The sequence below is a fragment of the Pogona vitticeps genome, chromosome 1 (assembly GCF_051106095.1).
Source record: "Pogona vitticeps strain Pit_001003342236 chromosome 1, PviZW2.1, whole genome shotgun sequence".
Taxonomy (NCBI): Eukaryota; Metazoa; Chordata; class Lepidosauria; order Squamata; family Agamidae; genus Pogona; species Pogona vitticeps.
The window spans coordinates 182,541,092-182,556,388 of NC_135783.1; the positions used below are offsets into that span (position 1 = coordinate 182,541,092).

The 15,297-nt window shown below is 42.2% G+C and overlaps 1 protein-coding gene across 1 annotated transcript in view; it reads right to left on the bottom strand.

Annotated features, from left to right (window-relative positions):
• Positions 1 to 1,884: 1,884 nt before the first annotated feature.
• FAM117B (family with sequence similarity 117 member B) overlaps positions 1,885 to 15,297 on the bottom strand; it is a 99,165-nt gene continuing 85,752 nt past the window's right edge. The window contains 1 exon segment of the mRNA XM_020810352.3: positions 1,885 to 6,972. Within this exon segment, the coding sequence (XP_020666011.3) occupies positions 6,654 to 6,972 (319 nt within the window). The 3' untranslated portion in view covers positions 1,885 to 6,653.

Here is a 15,297-nt window from a genome sequence, read left to right on the forward strand (position 1 = left end):
AGGTCTCCAGTTGTTTGGAGTCGACCCTGTCAGGTGAAACTACGGAATGGTTGCTTGAAAGAACAGAGTGTTGAGGACTGGGAAGTGAAGATGTTAATCAATCAACCCATTCCAGTGATTGGGAACAGGGTTGATGAGAGGGGATTCCGTCATCGTCAGAAGGTGAACCAACAGAGATTGATTTGGCGGTTTGTTGGGGCTGCTAAGAGATGACTGCAGCTTTAGATTTATGCTGCTTAGGTTTTTTAGGTGGAGAGGGCTCCGGGACCAAAGAGGGTTCGGTGGACATTTCACGTTTAGTGGAGGGGTTCGATATCGAGGATTTCGGTATCGAGCGCATAGATTTATGGGTTTTTGAAGTTTTAGATGAAATGGATAGAACGTCGGAGTGGGATGGTGTGGAAAAAAGGAACTGAGGGGAATCTTGGGTGGAAGGAGCATGTGGCTCATGGGGGATCATCCCACAAAATTGTTACTTTTAGCTCTAGAATCTTCCAAGAACCTCAGACAAGACCCTTTTGTGTGAATTCACAGAGGACCACTAGAAGAACTATGCTTACAGGCAAGTAACCTCTTTTTTTGACATTTTAGTCAAAGTGGATGAAGCGACGGAGTGGGATGGTGTGGTTGATGGACGTTGTTCGAGGCTTCAGAAAGAGCCTTCTCCATAGCTTTGGGTTGTGAGGTGGCCTTACAAGGAGGTTGGGCCATTTTGGTTTGGTTGAAGGGATTGTTCCCAAAGAGTTTTAATCTGGATAAGTGAGAACAGAGGACTCCACGCTTGAAGTTCTTACAATGCTGACAGGACGTTTGGTGTGCCTCTCCCAAGCAAAAAAGACACTTGCCATGGCTGTCGGAAAGTGGTATTTTGTTATCACAGACCACACAGTGTTTAAATGGGCCCAAAGGGGCCATGAATAGGAGAAAAATAATTTGAGGAGAAAAAGCAATGACTGGAGGGGGGAGGTGCTGTGGCCAGTGGCCGAGCGAAGCAGAAAGGAAAAAAATCACTGATGATAATGAATTTGATCTAAAAGGAAAAAAGATTGATAACAGGAAGGAATCAAGAATAAACTCTCTCTTTTACTCACAGAAGCAGAACTATGAGGCTCTGAACATGGTGGTTGAAAGAAACTGAAAGGGAAGCCTTGGTGTCAATGTACTTATACAAGGAGGGAGCGGCCTTATTATTATGTGGTTTTGCTACTGCAGAAGCTCTAGAACTTTTCGATGAGGCTCCGCGCAGATGCGGATCACCTGGAGTGTAATTCACAGAGGCCACGAAGAAGAACTAGTTTTTGCTGCTTTAGAGAAGCAGAACTATAACAGAGAAAAATTACCTGGCTCAGAGAATGACAGTTTCTGTCAGATCTATGTGAGCTTGCTTCTCCTAGGCACTGCTACCCAGTGAAAACCCTGGATCTTTTAAAAGGAAGCTTGAAAAGCAAGCCACCCCCTTCAATCTATGTCACTGTTAATACGACATCCTCAATTACAGTGGGCCCTTGACTTACAGACGGCTTGACTTACAGACTTTTTGAGTTACAGACTTCTCTGGCCGCAAAATTTAGGTTTGACTTGCAGACTGAGATTTGACTTACAGACCAGAAAAAAACCAAAATGGAACAAAAACGGCCTGTTACGGGATTAATCGGTTTTCAATGCACTGTAGGTCAATGGAGACTTGACTTACAGATTTTTTGACTTGAGAACCGCCTTCCAATACGGATTAAGTTCTCAAGTCAAGACCCCACTGTAGCTTATGTAGCTTTGTGGTAAAATAACAAGTAAGGACACTTCACATATATTTCAAAATTTAAGTTGCACTAGTGCTGGATATCATACATTATGAACTCAATATGAGGAAAAAATAAGCAATACACGTTTTCACTTGAAATATTTATTGAAACTGTGCGAGTTCCATAAAGGTGAGTAAAACAATTTTTTTTGTAAAAAAATTTCAATAAAATTTCTTGCAGACATAAGTCATACAATAAAAAACAATAGAAAAACAAGAAATGCCCAAACATACAGGTGTGCCTTGAGAGAAATAAGACTGTTAAAAAAATCTTACACATATTTAGACATCATTGACCCTTGCAAATATAGTACACAGTTTACCAAATCAGGCATGGATTTTTCCATAACTTTTATCTCTAGTACTGCAAAAAGTAGGAAAGCCAGCCTCTAGCAAGAGAAGGTAAACCCTGAAAGGAAATGCATCACATGCCACTGGCAGTGAATTGCTGCATTAAAATCACGCTACACAATATCCAGAGTTAAGGGTGGTAGTAGGAAAAATACATTTTCAGGAATATTTTGTCTGCATTTGAACACATGTAAATAGGACACTGATAATGAAACAAAAGGATGAGGCCAAAAATCAAAGAAAATACTCAGCCTAAGGAACTAATCTATTACCGAGTTCTTTGCCTTTTTGTTATCTAGTACCGGAACTCTGTATTAATTAAGGAAATATAACTTTCACTTCCGATAATGCTTTTACATGCTCCAAATATCTGAAGGTTTTAATTATCCACAGCTGCATTCTGCAACAACTTCTAGTATGAAATGCATGTGATGAACAATACCTTGAAACTTGCCCAAAGACAGTGATACAGCTACATCAACATCTAGCTAAAACAATACATATAACTCTTCTCTCAAATGGCTCAATTTCAGGTCACTAACAACTTACAAACAGCCATTTAATGAAAGAGAATTTCATTCCCAGATGAAGAACAATAAGCAGCCATGTCCCAAAAGGGAGTGTTTTTTTTAAAAAAAAGCAGCAATAGCCAATAAAATGACAGTTTCCATATAATCATTCTAGCAACAATAGTTGTATTTCAATAGTTGAGACATGATTCTATTACTCTCTGAGGCATTTGCAGTATACACTGGAGTACATCCTACATACATGTCAGCTTCCTGACCTCTACCAGTATTTCTATGTCCCTTCGTTTAGAAAATCATATATTGTCAGGTTGAAATCCAATGTTGTATGAGTAGACTTCAGGTCATGCAGTGACATTTCTCCCTCAGGTTCCTTGTACCTGCCTTCTTCTGCTCTCCAAACCTTAAAATGTAGAGGGTTGTCCAACCTGCAGAACAGAACAGGGACTTCAGACCTCTCCCACCCTTGCAATTAATCTTCATTTTCTTCATCTTTTCTCTCTCCAAATCGACCTGCAAGTTTGCAGGTGAGAATGGAGAAGAGATGAATTGCTGATGCATTTGCTTTCATGTTTCTTTCCACTTATTTCCCAGGGGTTTTCTTGTACATGAACCACCTGACACACACAGAACATGGCAATTGGAATATATACAAAGAAGTTGCACGCCTACCACTTAACTGACAAAATGACATAGTATTATCTTTATATATAGACTTGGAAATCATGGCAGATAAAAAACAGGAAATTTGGTCTCATTTTAAATTAGCTCATTTTAAATGTAGCTTCATTCTTGTTAAGATCTCATTATTCCCCTCCATCCTCTCTGTATTCTACCTCTCTTAAGCTTAATTACTCAAATGTCACAGATAGCAGCACAGGCCACTGAATGTGAACCAAGATTTCAGTGAATAAGTAACTGAAATGCTAAAGGATATTGAGAACATTTTGTTTACTTAAAACATTACTTGTTCTGGGCTAACAGTTAAGCAGTCTCATTCAAATGGAAATTTTCTAGACAAGCACTTGATGTTCATGGTATACATTCCTTAGCATTTTCCACTGTTTGTTCAAATTATTACAACCATGAGAGTTAAATAAATAGTGCTCTCTTAATGTAATCTAGAGTGTCAGCTTTCCAGTACAAACCTAAAGGCCACCCTGACATGCAGTAAGGACCATGTGCTATCTGCCCGTCTTTGTTCTGGCATGGGAAGTCATGCCACTTTTTTCTGGAAAAACACATCTTACACATATTCACTGAAACAATGAATCCAGAATTTTAAGTAATTTCAAAGACCTATGTTTTATACACAATTCCAGAGAGTTTGGCCCTTTGATATGTAATAGAAATTTCATTAGACAGTCTGGTAACTAAAAACGTTTGGCAATGTAACATAAAAAGTGGAACCAGACAGAAAACAGAATGCAGGTATCTCTCATACACAAGAGTAATGTTTCATAAAGACATATTTCACAAAGTCAAGAAATGTTTCACAACCACAAGAAAAACTGGTGCATGTCCACTAGAGTTAAACACAATAAAAGTATCATACTGCTTGAAATCTGACCTAGTTTTACTAATTACACTATTTCCCCACATCTGGCAACACAAACTTCAATTGGAAATGTCCAAATTAAGTGAAGTAAGAAATCCACTGACCTCTTAATATTTTGGGGATTGATATTTTGGGGATGGTTCTAAGTCAATCCTGCTGTGTTAATAAAACAGATGTTTTGCAAGAAGAAACAAAGTTGTGTCAATACAATATAGCAGTGATTTCCAACCTCAGGTCCACATATGTTCTTTGATTAAACCTCCTAGAAGTCTTCACCACTAGCTGTGCTGGCCAGGATTTCTGGAAGATGAAACTCAAAAACATCTAAGGACCAAAGATTGGGAACCACTGCAATATAGAATTGGGGTATAACATGTAACACTATAGAATTCCAGATGTGCGAATTTGTTAATCTGTTGCAGCAAAGTCAATGAAGTCTTACAGCACCTTAGACAAATGAATACATTGTAGAATAAACTTTTGCATTTCAGAGCCAACTTATGCATATGAACAAAGTGGTCACCTAATTAGGTAGGTACATGGACTTGGGGTACAAAAGGTTTTAAAAAACAAACATGAAGCGAGGCAAAAAGGCCAAACCATGCAGTAGATAGTAACATGTCACCTTAAGCAAAAAAGAACACAAGATCCAGTTATTGCAAACATGACCTTCTCATGGCTAGTGATCACTGGTAAACAGGCATATCAAGATTAACAGCATAATACTGTTGCTATGCCTGTTTATCACAAATGGCTGCCAACTTGTGAGTGGGCCATGCTATTGCTACAGTATTTTTGTTAGTATAAAGCAGAGGTGGGCAAAGTGTGGCTTCCAGATATTGCCGAACTTGCAGCTTCCATTAGCTTTAGAAAGCACAGCAAATGGTGAGGAATGCCAGAAGTTGCAGACCAACAGTATCTGCAAGGCCCCACTCTGCCTAATTCTGGTCTGAAGACAGAAGAAAAGTTAACTTTTAAAAGGTCAACTTTTCTAAACTGCATAGGTATGGTAGCCCTAGTTCCTTCTCATCAACTCCATGTCAAGAATAATTTTAAATTACGTAGGTCTTTTCCAACAGAAATGTACAGCTCTGAAGATGTTTTGGAATTTGAAGTTTTGGGTTTTCTAGCTTATTTTGTTGTATCTCAGTAAATATGCTTTTGTAGCCAGAATAGTTTCAAACTCTCTACAAGCAGATTTCATAACAGAAACATCCTCCTACTGTTCAGTGTTAGACAGTTATAGTTTATTTTTGAAAAACAGAACAGAAGAAATGAAATGGGCCACATGTGCAGATCAGTACTAAGACACCAAAGGTCCTTAGCGTGACACCCTAACTATATCGCTAGTCAAAAGAGAGACTATTTTTCACTTAAGTAAACCGCTTTAACAAGTATCATGCCTGACAAATTATTACCCTCAGCAGACCCACAAAACAGTACTTTGACAACCAGGAAGAACCATGCATGGCCATTTCATGATCATATGACTACAAGGTTTATATACTATTGTGGCAAGACATGATAGGATCCAGGAGAAGTCAAAGGCAATTTAAAAATTTGACAGTGACACAACAAACCCAAGATGTCCCAAGAGGCACTGATGTGAGTTAGTTGGTATTTTTGCAGAGAGAAGAAGAGAATATTGTTCTGAAACATAAGTCACAGGACTAGGATCAAGTCATTACACTGCTGACTGAAGTGCTTCGAAATGATATTTCCAGACAAGGAATTTTATTCATGTGCATACTCATTCCCCACCAAATATGTTCTAATATTGCTTTTTGTTTTAGTCTCAATGATGTTAAGCTTATGTGGGAGAAGGAGGGAAAACAAAGTGATCACATGATAGAATACTGGAAATTTTTGATTCTTTGGTCCTGGAAGTAGAAATTATATAGTAACCATCCTGCTTTCTGGTATGCATCAAAATAACTCAAGATCTATAAATAACTTCTCATGCAAAAAAATACGTCTTCCAGTGCTATTTGCAGTTTTCCCCTTGCAGGAATTTTGTTAAGGATAACTGTTAACATATTCTATTTTTCCTTGTTCAAAACTGAAACTGGGATGCAAAACATTAGGAAAATCGGTTGGTTGAACTGCACAAAAATAATAAAAATAAAATTTAAAAAATCATGGATGATGCCTCCCTTCTTCTTGGTACCAAAAGCTTCAAAAATAGCAGGCCATTTTTGAACTCATGAACTTGAGCCTTCCCGAGACAAGTGCAGCAGTCTCTCTGCCACTCCTCTTTTCCAGATCTCACAGCAGTCTAAAAGGCATAGTCATAGAGATCAAGATATCAGTTTGACATGTTTATGGAACTGCCGGCTACTATGTCGCGGACAAATGCAATTTGGAAGGCTTCCATCACAGGTACCTTCAGTAACGCTCACTCACATGTTAACAGCCAAATTTACCCTTCAGTTTCTTCACCATGTCCTGACTGGTGGAGTAGAGACATCTGTGATATTACTTTGTTTGTTCCACGAGACAGACGGTCTTGATCTGTATTTGCAGACAAGGAGGCCATGGAAATAGGCTGCAGCAATGTGGGCGTTATTCCAGAGGTGACGGTCAGATTATGAGTAGCACCTTTGAGGGTAAGATCTTGTGTGGGAAGTAGTGGCTTAAGGATGCTAACAAGGCAGAAAGCGGAGCCACTTTTAGGAATGAAATTTACTTTATTCTTGTCAGGACAGTAAAAGGCTGGAATTTCATGCAAGGGCTTTGGCCTAGAAACAGAAAGACAAGAATGCAAAAGATGTAAAGTTTAATATAGAAAGCTGCATGTTCCCATGGAATACATGAGTTTTGACAGTTTAACTACACAAGCAAAACTGAAAAATCACCATGTAAACATTTGTGATAGGTCATTTTATATACAGTTTTTCATAAGAGCACCACTAGGTAAAGGTAAAGGTAAAGGTTCCCCTTGACAATTTTTGTCCAGTCGTGTCCGACTCTAGGGGGTGGCGCTCATCCCGCTCTTCAAGCCATAGAGCCAGCGTTTGTCTGAAGACAATCTTTCCGTGGTCACATGGCCAGTGTGATTTAGACACGGAGCGCTGTTTACCTTCCCACCGAGATGGTACCTATTTATCTACTCGCATTTGCATGCTTTCGAACCGCTAGGTTGGCGGGAGCTGGGACAAGCAACGGGCGCTCACTCCGTCGCGTGGATTCGATCTTACGACTGCTTGGTCTTCTGACCCTGCAGCACAGGCTTCTGTGGTTTAGCCCACAGCGCCACCACGTCCCCTAAGAGCACCACTACATCATCCTAATTCAGTCCATTTTTACTGCTCTACAACAAGAGTGAGCAAACCTTCTTCAGTGCTGCAGATATTTATGACTGCAAGACTATAAAACGTGGCCCAACAACATCTGGTTTACAACTCTGCCACCCTAGTATGCCATGATCGCTGTGTTGGTTCCAGAGATTCAAGAAATATGCAATAGGCAAGCAGATTCTCGGCTATTCAAACAACATAAAAACACAAAGGATTCTAAATCACAAGCAGACCTCCCTAATCTATACATGTCAACATTACATTATGTGAACATTAGGATAAAAGTGGAAGTTTATTAATGCACTTGCCTTCAAAAAGTTGCTGATGAGCCTTGACTACAGAAAATAAAACTTTCAATGAAAAAAGCTAAATATCAACAACCCAAGTCCTCCATTTTTCAAGTGTGCAGTGCTTTTATTTGCCTTCTAGACATTCTCTATTCACCTACTCCTTCCTCACCCTCTAAAAATCAGAATTCTGTACCCATCAAACATACTCAGTCCTAACTGCTTGTACTGGTCCCCCACGTCAGCTTTAGTGTATTAGTGATAGGTGAACATATCTATCTATCTATCTATCTATCTATCTATCTATCTATCTATCTATCTATCTATCTATCTATCTGTCTATCTATCTGTCTGTCTATCTGTCTGTCTATCTATCTATCTATCTATCTATCTATCTATCTATCTATCTATCTATCTTACACACACACATCTGTGTCCAGCTATATATATATAGCTGGACACAGATGTGTATATATATCTTTGATTTTTCCACTGATGTCCTCTGTTTTGTCCCTATTGATCTGTTATAATATCAATTAATTAGTGCCAGATCCAGGACAGCTGATCTTGTTGCTTCTTCTACCTTCTGCAGATGAAACTAGCAACAAGGTAAGTGAGAAGTTTCTTGGACCAGAGTGTCTTGGCAGAGATAGACTTCTGACATATATCAGAATAGCTCAAGACTCTCCTGATTGCTATGTGCCTTCTCTTTGAATGTTTGTTAATCTGATATAGGAGGGTATTACCCAGATCCTTAGTCTTTTTAGGAGATCATAAGCAAACTCCTCCTGCCCCCGTGATGTCACTGTTGTTTTTTATCTCAATGCTTTCCATCAGCATTTTGTGTTCCAACACATTGGCCTCCTCATAGTTGTATACATCCTTTACATACAATCCTGTTCTTCCCTCCGTTTCACCTCTTCCTTTTGAAAAAGTTATACCCTACAGACAAAATACACATTTGATGCAGTTTAATGTAGCACATGCATTAAAAAGGCCCTCAACATCAAATAACACTCAATTTTTGCTTTAGTGCTATTAGGTACCCCTAACAATTTGAGCCACGCATGACAACATAAAGCAATTACTGCAGATGTGACATCAGAGGAACAACCCACCATGTGTTATGCTGCATGTATCTACTGACTAGCTAGTGAGTGTGCTTCTCAAATAAAAAGGGCCTAAAACTTTGTGGTCTTCTGAGAAAGGTGCCATGAGATGTCCTAAATTTCTTCTCTCAAAACACTTCTTATAAGTTGGCATATCAGTTTGGTAATTAGTAATGCAGATGCCCAGGGGATCAGAAGATTAAAACCCATCAGCTTCAGTGTTATACAGTAATGTACTTGTTTATAGTGAGATTTTCCTTTCCCTTTTGTCTGGAGTGCTATCACAATAAGGAAATTGAATGCTGGCGAATTAAATAAGAACTCTGCATCCTGTGGTGCATCCCCCAGAGGGACGTGGTGGCGCTGCGGGCTAAACCGCAGAAGCCTGTGCTGCAGGGCCAGAAGACCAAGCAGTCGTAAGATCGAATCCACGCGACGGAGTGAGCGCCCGTTGCTTGTCCCAGCTCCCGCCAACCTAGCGGTTCGAAAGCATGCAAATGCAAGTAGATAAATAGGGACCACCTCGGTGGGAAGGTAACAGCGTTCCGTGTCTAAGTCGCACTGGCCATGTGACCATGGAAGATTGTCTTCCGATAAACGCTGCCTCTATGGCTTGGAAACGGGGATGAGCACCGCCCCCTAGAGTCGAACACGACTGGACAAAAATTGTCAAGGGGAACCTTTACCTGCATCCTGTACAAGTTTTCCATTTACAGAGAGTTGGAACCATAAAGAGAGGTTACTTACCTGTAACCATGGTTCTTCAAGTGGACCTCTGTGAATTCACACATATGGGTTAAATCAGCGCCTGCGCTGGAACTTCGGAACCTTCTAGAGCTTTTCTGAAAAAGATACATAGTTTAGATTGCCCCTTGCACGCATGCTCCATTCCCCCCAGCCTTCAGTTCCATTTATCCGCCACTCTAAGAGCATAAGCTTAAGTACATTATAAACAGTGACGGATAGTGGGGAGGCCAGGTGGGGATGTGTGAATTCACAGAGGTCCACTTGAAGAACCATGGTTACAGGTAAGTAACCTCTCTTTCTTCAGCGTGGCCTCTGTGAATGCACACATATGGGTGACTGGCAAGCTCACTTACCGGAAGGAGGGCTGTCAGTGTAAGACAGATGTCAAGACAGCCCTTCCAAAACCTGTCTCCCTCTTTGCCTGAAGGTCCAGTCTGTAGTGGGTGACGAATGTGGACACTCTGGACCATGTTGCTGCCTTGCAGATGTCCGGAATGTCCACACCATGCAGTAAGGCAGTAGATGTTACCATGGACCTTGTAGAATGTCCTCTAAGACCTTCAGGCACAGTCCTACCAGCAAGTTCATAGGCAAGAGTGATGGTGGAGACAAGCCACCTGGACAAGATGGAAGATGATGCTGGAGAACCCTTATGCGGTCCATGAAAACACAGGAAAAGTCTTTCAGATTTACGAAAGTCTTTTGTCCTAGAAGTATAGTATGCCAGGCCTCTCCTGACATCGGGGGAATGGAGCATCTTTTCGACGTCAAACGAAGGATCAGGAAACAAGGTAGGTAACGAAAGAGGTTGATTAAGATGAAACTCCGAAACAACTCTGGGTAAGAACGAAACATCTGGGAACAACATAACTTTGTCCTTGTAGAATTGCAAGTAAGGAGCATCAGACCTCAAAGCTGCTAGCTCACTTGCTCTTCTAGTGGATGTAACAGCAACCAGAAAAAGTCTTAAATGATAAAAGTTTGATATCACATGAAGCTATTGGTTCAAAGGGATGCTTCATGAGAGACTGCAGTACCAATGTTAAGGACCACTGAGGTACCGGGGGTTTAGTAGGAGGGCGAATATTGACCAGTCCTTTCAAAAACACCTTCAAAGTTGGGTTTGAAAAGAGACGAGAGGATTCTGAGTCTCTGGGCTGATATGTACACCTTAAGAGTAGATAAGGTAAGGCCCAAGCCAAAGAGATGTTGAAGGTATATCAGTAACGTCTTTAGAGATACTGGTGACACCTTGAGGTTCCTAGAAGCAGTAAACTTCAGGAAATTGTTCCACTTATACTTGTACAACAGAGTAGTAGAAGGTTTCCTAGATCTTTCTAAAACCTCTCTGATCTCTGGCAGATCTTTCACGCTGCAAGGTGGAGGGACTTCAGGTCTGGATGCAAGATGCTCCCCGAGTCCTGTATCAGAAGATGTGGAAGTAGTGGAAGCTTCAGCATGTCCACTGCCAAGTCTCTCAGAGTAGAGAACCACGGTTGACGCGGCCAGCAGGGAGCTATGATGATGGCTTGTGCTTGTTCCTGCTTGAGCCTGACCAAGGTCCGCTGGATCAAGGGAATTGTTGGAAACAGGTAAAGTTGTTCTCGCCAGGGTATCATGAAGGCATCTCCCAGGCAGCCTGGACCCCTGCCCGCTCGAGATGCATATCTGTCGCACTTCCTGTTTGTGTGAGAAACGAACACGTCTATGGATGGTTGACCCCACCTTCTGCATAGCATCTGGAATATGCTGTCGTCCAGCTCCCACTTGTGGGACTGTCCCTTCAGGTGACTAAACTTGTCTGCCAGCTGGTTGTCTGATGTTGAGATGTGGATCACCACTGGGTAGATGTGATGGAGGCAACACCACTCCCACAGGTGCACGGACAGGTAGAGTAGTGACATTGACCTTGTCCCTCCCTGCTTGTTGATGTAGTACATGGTCATGGTGTTGTCTGTCACAACCTGAACACCACGACCTGTATCAGTGGGAGGAACGCTTTGAAGGCCTGAATCACTGCCAGCATCTCCAAGTGGTTGATGTGGAGTCCTTTGTGCCTCTGAGTCCAGAGTGCATGTATTCTGTGTCCGTTGCAATGTGCACCCCAGCCTGTGGGACTTGCATCTGTAGTTACTTGCACAGATAGTTGTAGTGGACGAAAAGGATGCCCCATCATGAGATGTGGTAGGAAACTCCACCATTTGAGTTGCTTTGCCAACTCTGGGGTGACCAGAATCTGTTTCCAAGGGTCGTCGCAAAGTGCGTCGAAGTGATGGAGGAGCCAAGCCTGCAGAGAGCGCATCTTCAACCTTGCGTGTGGGAGAGATGCTGTTGTCGAGGCCATGAGGCCTAACAGGTGTTGTTCATGGTGAACTGATACCAGTGAGTGCGGGTGAAACTTCTGAACAGCTGCCTTTAGTTTCTGAATGGGCTCTGCGGGAAGAAATAGCCTTGCCTGTATGGAGTTCAGCGTGGCTCCTATATAATTTGTGATGCGAGATGGTGTCAGAGTGGATTTCTTGTAATTCACTGTGCGGCCCAGATTTTGAAGGAAGCTTAGAGTGTACCTCGAGTCGTGGATGGCCCTTTCCCTGAATGGAGACACAATCAGCCAATCGTCTATATAGGGGAACATTTTCACTCCTCGTAGACGTAGAAAGGCTGCCACCGGTGCCATGCACTTCGTAAATGTGAGTGGAGCTATTGCTAAGCCAAATGGTAAGGCCACATATTGGAAGATTCTGTTGTTGATCACAAAGCGCAGATACTTCCTGTGATGGTGATGAATTATTATGTGGAAGTACACATCTTTGAGGTCTATGACTGTAAACCAATCTCCTTTTTTCAGCAGGTGGACGATGGACTCCAGTGTCACCATCCGAAATTGACATGGATGAAGGTAAGTGTTCAGGTCTCTCAGGTCCAGATTTGGTCTGAGTCCCCCGTCCTTCTTGGGCACTGTAAAGTACCAAAAGTAGAACCCTCTGGCGATGTCTCGATGCAGGACCTGCTGTATTGCTTCTTTTTGGAGCAGAGCGAGAACTTCCTCCTCTAGAGCAGGGTTGGATGTTGTCACCTTTAGATACCCTAGAGAAGGTAGCCGAATTTGATGATATTTAGAACCCAATTGTCCTTTGTGATCTTTTGCCAATTGTGATAAAATGGAGCAAGTCATGTGGGATGATCCTGCAGTAGATTGGGAAAGTCAAAGGTACTGTTTGGCCTTTTTGCTAGAAGGCCGGTAAGACTGAAACTGGACGTCCTTGGACACCAATGTCAACGTTGAAGCAGGCTTAGCTGGTGTCTTCTTTAGTAGTTTTGCTGGTTCAATGTCGTGAGAATGTCGATGTCGAAGTGGAGAGGTTGATGAAGAGGTGGAAGTAGATGGAGAGGAAGAATAGCGCCTCTTTCTATGCCTATGGTGCCTCTGCGGGATCGAGAACTAGTGCTCTTGGTGTCAAAGTGTCGATGTCGATATTTAGATTGGTGTCTAGTTGAATGGGAATGGCTGGAGTGGTGCCTTCTATGGTTCCTCTGACGTCAAGAACCCTCCTTGTCAGAATGTCGAGCAGAGGAAGAACGGTCTCTTTTCGAAGACCTCTTGCGAGGCGGATATTCGCGCTTTGGAGACGAAGGCAACCTTGGAGCCTCTGATGCCCGCCCGGCATTAGCAGGGTTGAAATGGGCAGAATGAGGGCTGGATGGCGCAGCCTCTTCAATTCTATCAGGAGTAGGAGAACATGGAGGCTCAGCTTGAACATCCGAATGTTGGTGAGGAGGCAAAGACAGAACCGCCTCAGAGATTCCTGATCCCTCGAGGAATCTTCCAGTATAGGGGAAGGCAGCGAGGGTGTCACTGGTGGGATAGAAGTAATATCCCTAGCCTTGTTCTTTTTAGACTGGCCAGCCAGCTTTTTAGGCTTTGGAGTGTCCTGAGAGACAGTCACTTTGGGTGTAGTGGGCGGCTTTTTTAGAAGAACTCGAAGCGGTCTTCTTGGGAGTTTTAGCTGGCTTAGAAGCAAAGGTAGCTGGAGTAGACACATTAGCCTCAGAGGAATGAGTCACAGATGGATTGGAAGATGTTTCCATCTCAGATGGGTGGGAAGCAGACAAGGTTTTGTCCCACAGATAAAACTTCAGCCTTTGCTGACGAGCCTTTAAAGCTGCCCTGGTAAACTTCTTACAATGTCTGCAAGTGGAGGTGTTATGAGCGTCTCCCAAGGAGAATAAACAGAGATTATGCTTGTCATAAAAGGGCAGTTTCCTGGAGCACGCTCTACACTTGCTAAAAGGGCCTGACGGGGACATAAACAGTCAAAGTCAGGCTATAGGAGCCTCAGTACTCATGGCAATAAAAGAAAACATCCTGAGGAAATTAAGGTTAAGTAGATAATGGCGTGCCCCACAGCGCCAATCAGCCAGGCAATCAAGCAATCCACAAAAGCGTGGGAAAGCTGAAAACAGAGCCAAAGTCCGCAAACGAAAGAATGGTCGATATAGTCCGAGGTCAAGAGGTAACAGAGAATATTCTTAGTTGATGAAACAGTCTGAAAATCAAGCCAAAATATCGAAATGTGAAGAGCTCTATCAGAAACGTTCCTAGCACTGTGGCAGAAAAATAGGAACTGAAGGTTGGGGCGAATGGAACATGTGTGCAAGGGGTAATCTAAACTATGTATCTTTTTTCAGAAAAGCTCTAGAAGGTTCCGAAGATCCAGCGCAGGCGCTGATTTAACCAATATGTGTGCATTCACAGAGGCCACGCTGAAGAACAGATAGTTTTAAGCAAAGACTGTTTGATCAGATGTACCAAAGCTGTGTAGGAATTATCAGGTGAATGTTCTTTCTCGGTAATTATGAAATGGCTTTGAGACAGAAGCAGAAAGAGGTACAGTATACTGCCTACACTTCTTGGTTTTCATGGGTAGCATAAAGTAAGGACAGGATGCTTACCTATAACTAGGGATGAAAGTTTTGGATTTCTTAAACTGCGAATCTCATGATTCTTCTTTCTGGGAGTTCTACCTGACAGATAGACACTTTACATACACTTAAATGTGGTTCACCTGGAAGAATAGTCTCAATTGGAAGGTTTTGAGGCTGAATTAGGTTTAATTCTGCCCAAACTTCTTGCTTTTGTCCTAGTGTTAACTAAGAGCTAGACCTAGCTCAGCCTCAAAGCCTTACAGTTGAGACTTTTTGTCTGTAAGGTGTCTATCAGGTGGAACTCCTAGAATTGAGAATTATGGGATTTCTAATCCAAGAAATCAAAAAATCCCATCCCCACCTGTAACTATAGTTCTCCGAGTGATCATATGTTAATTTGCACACATGGGTTCTTGTGGCTGTGCAGAACATACTACGGAATCCTCTGTTGCTTAGTATCCTCTAACACAGTGGTTCTTACCCTTGGGTTACTCAGGTGTTTTTGGACTGCAACTCCCAGAAGCCTTCACCACCAGCTGTGCTGGCTAGGGTTTCTGGGAGTTGCAGTTCAAAAACACCTGAGTAACCCAAGGTTAAGAACCACTGCTCTAACATCTTTCTTCCTCCTGTATCACAATTCTTAGTCCCACTCTGTCTGCTGCCTAGGAACATTTATAGACAGGTGTAGCAAAGAGTGG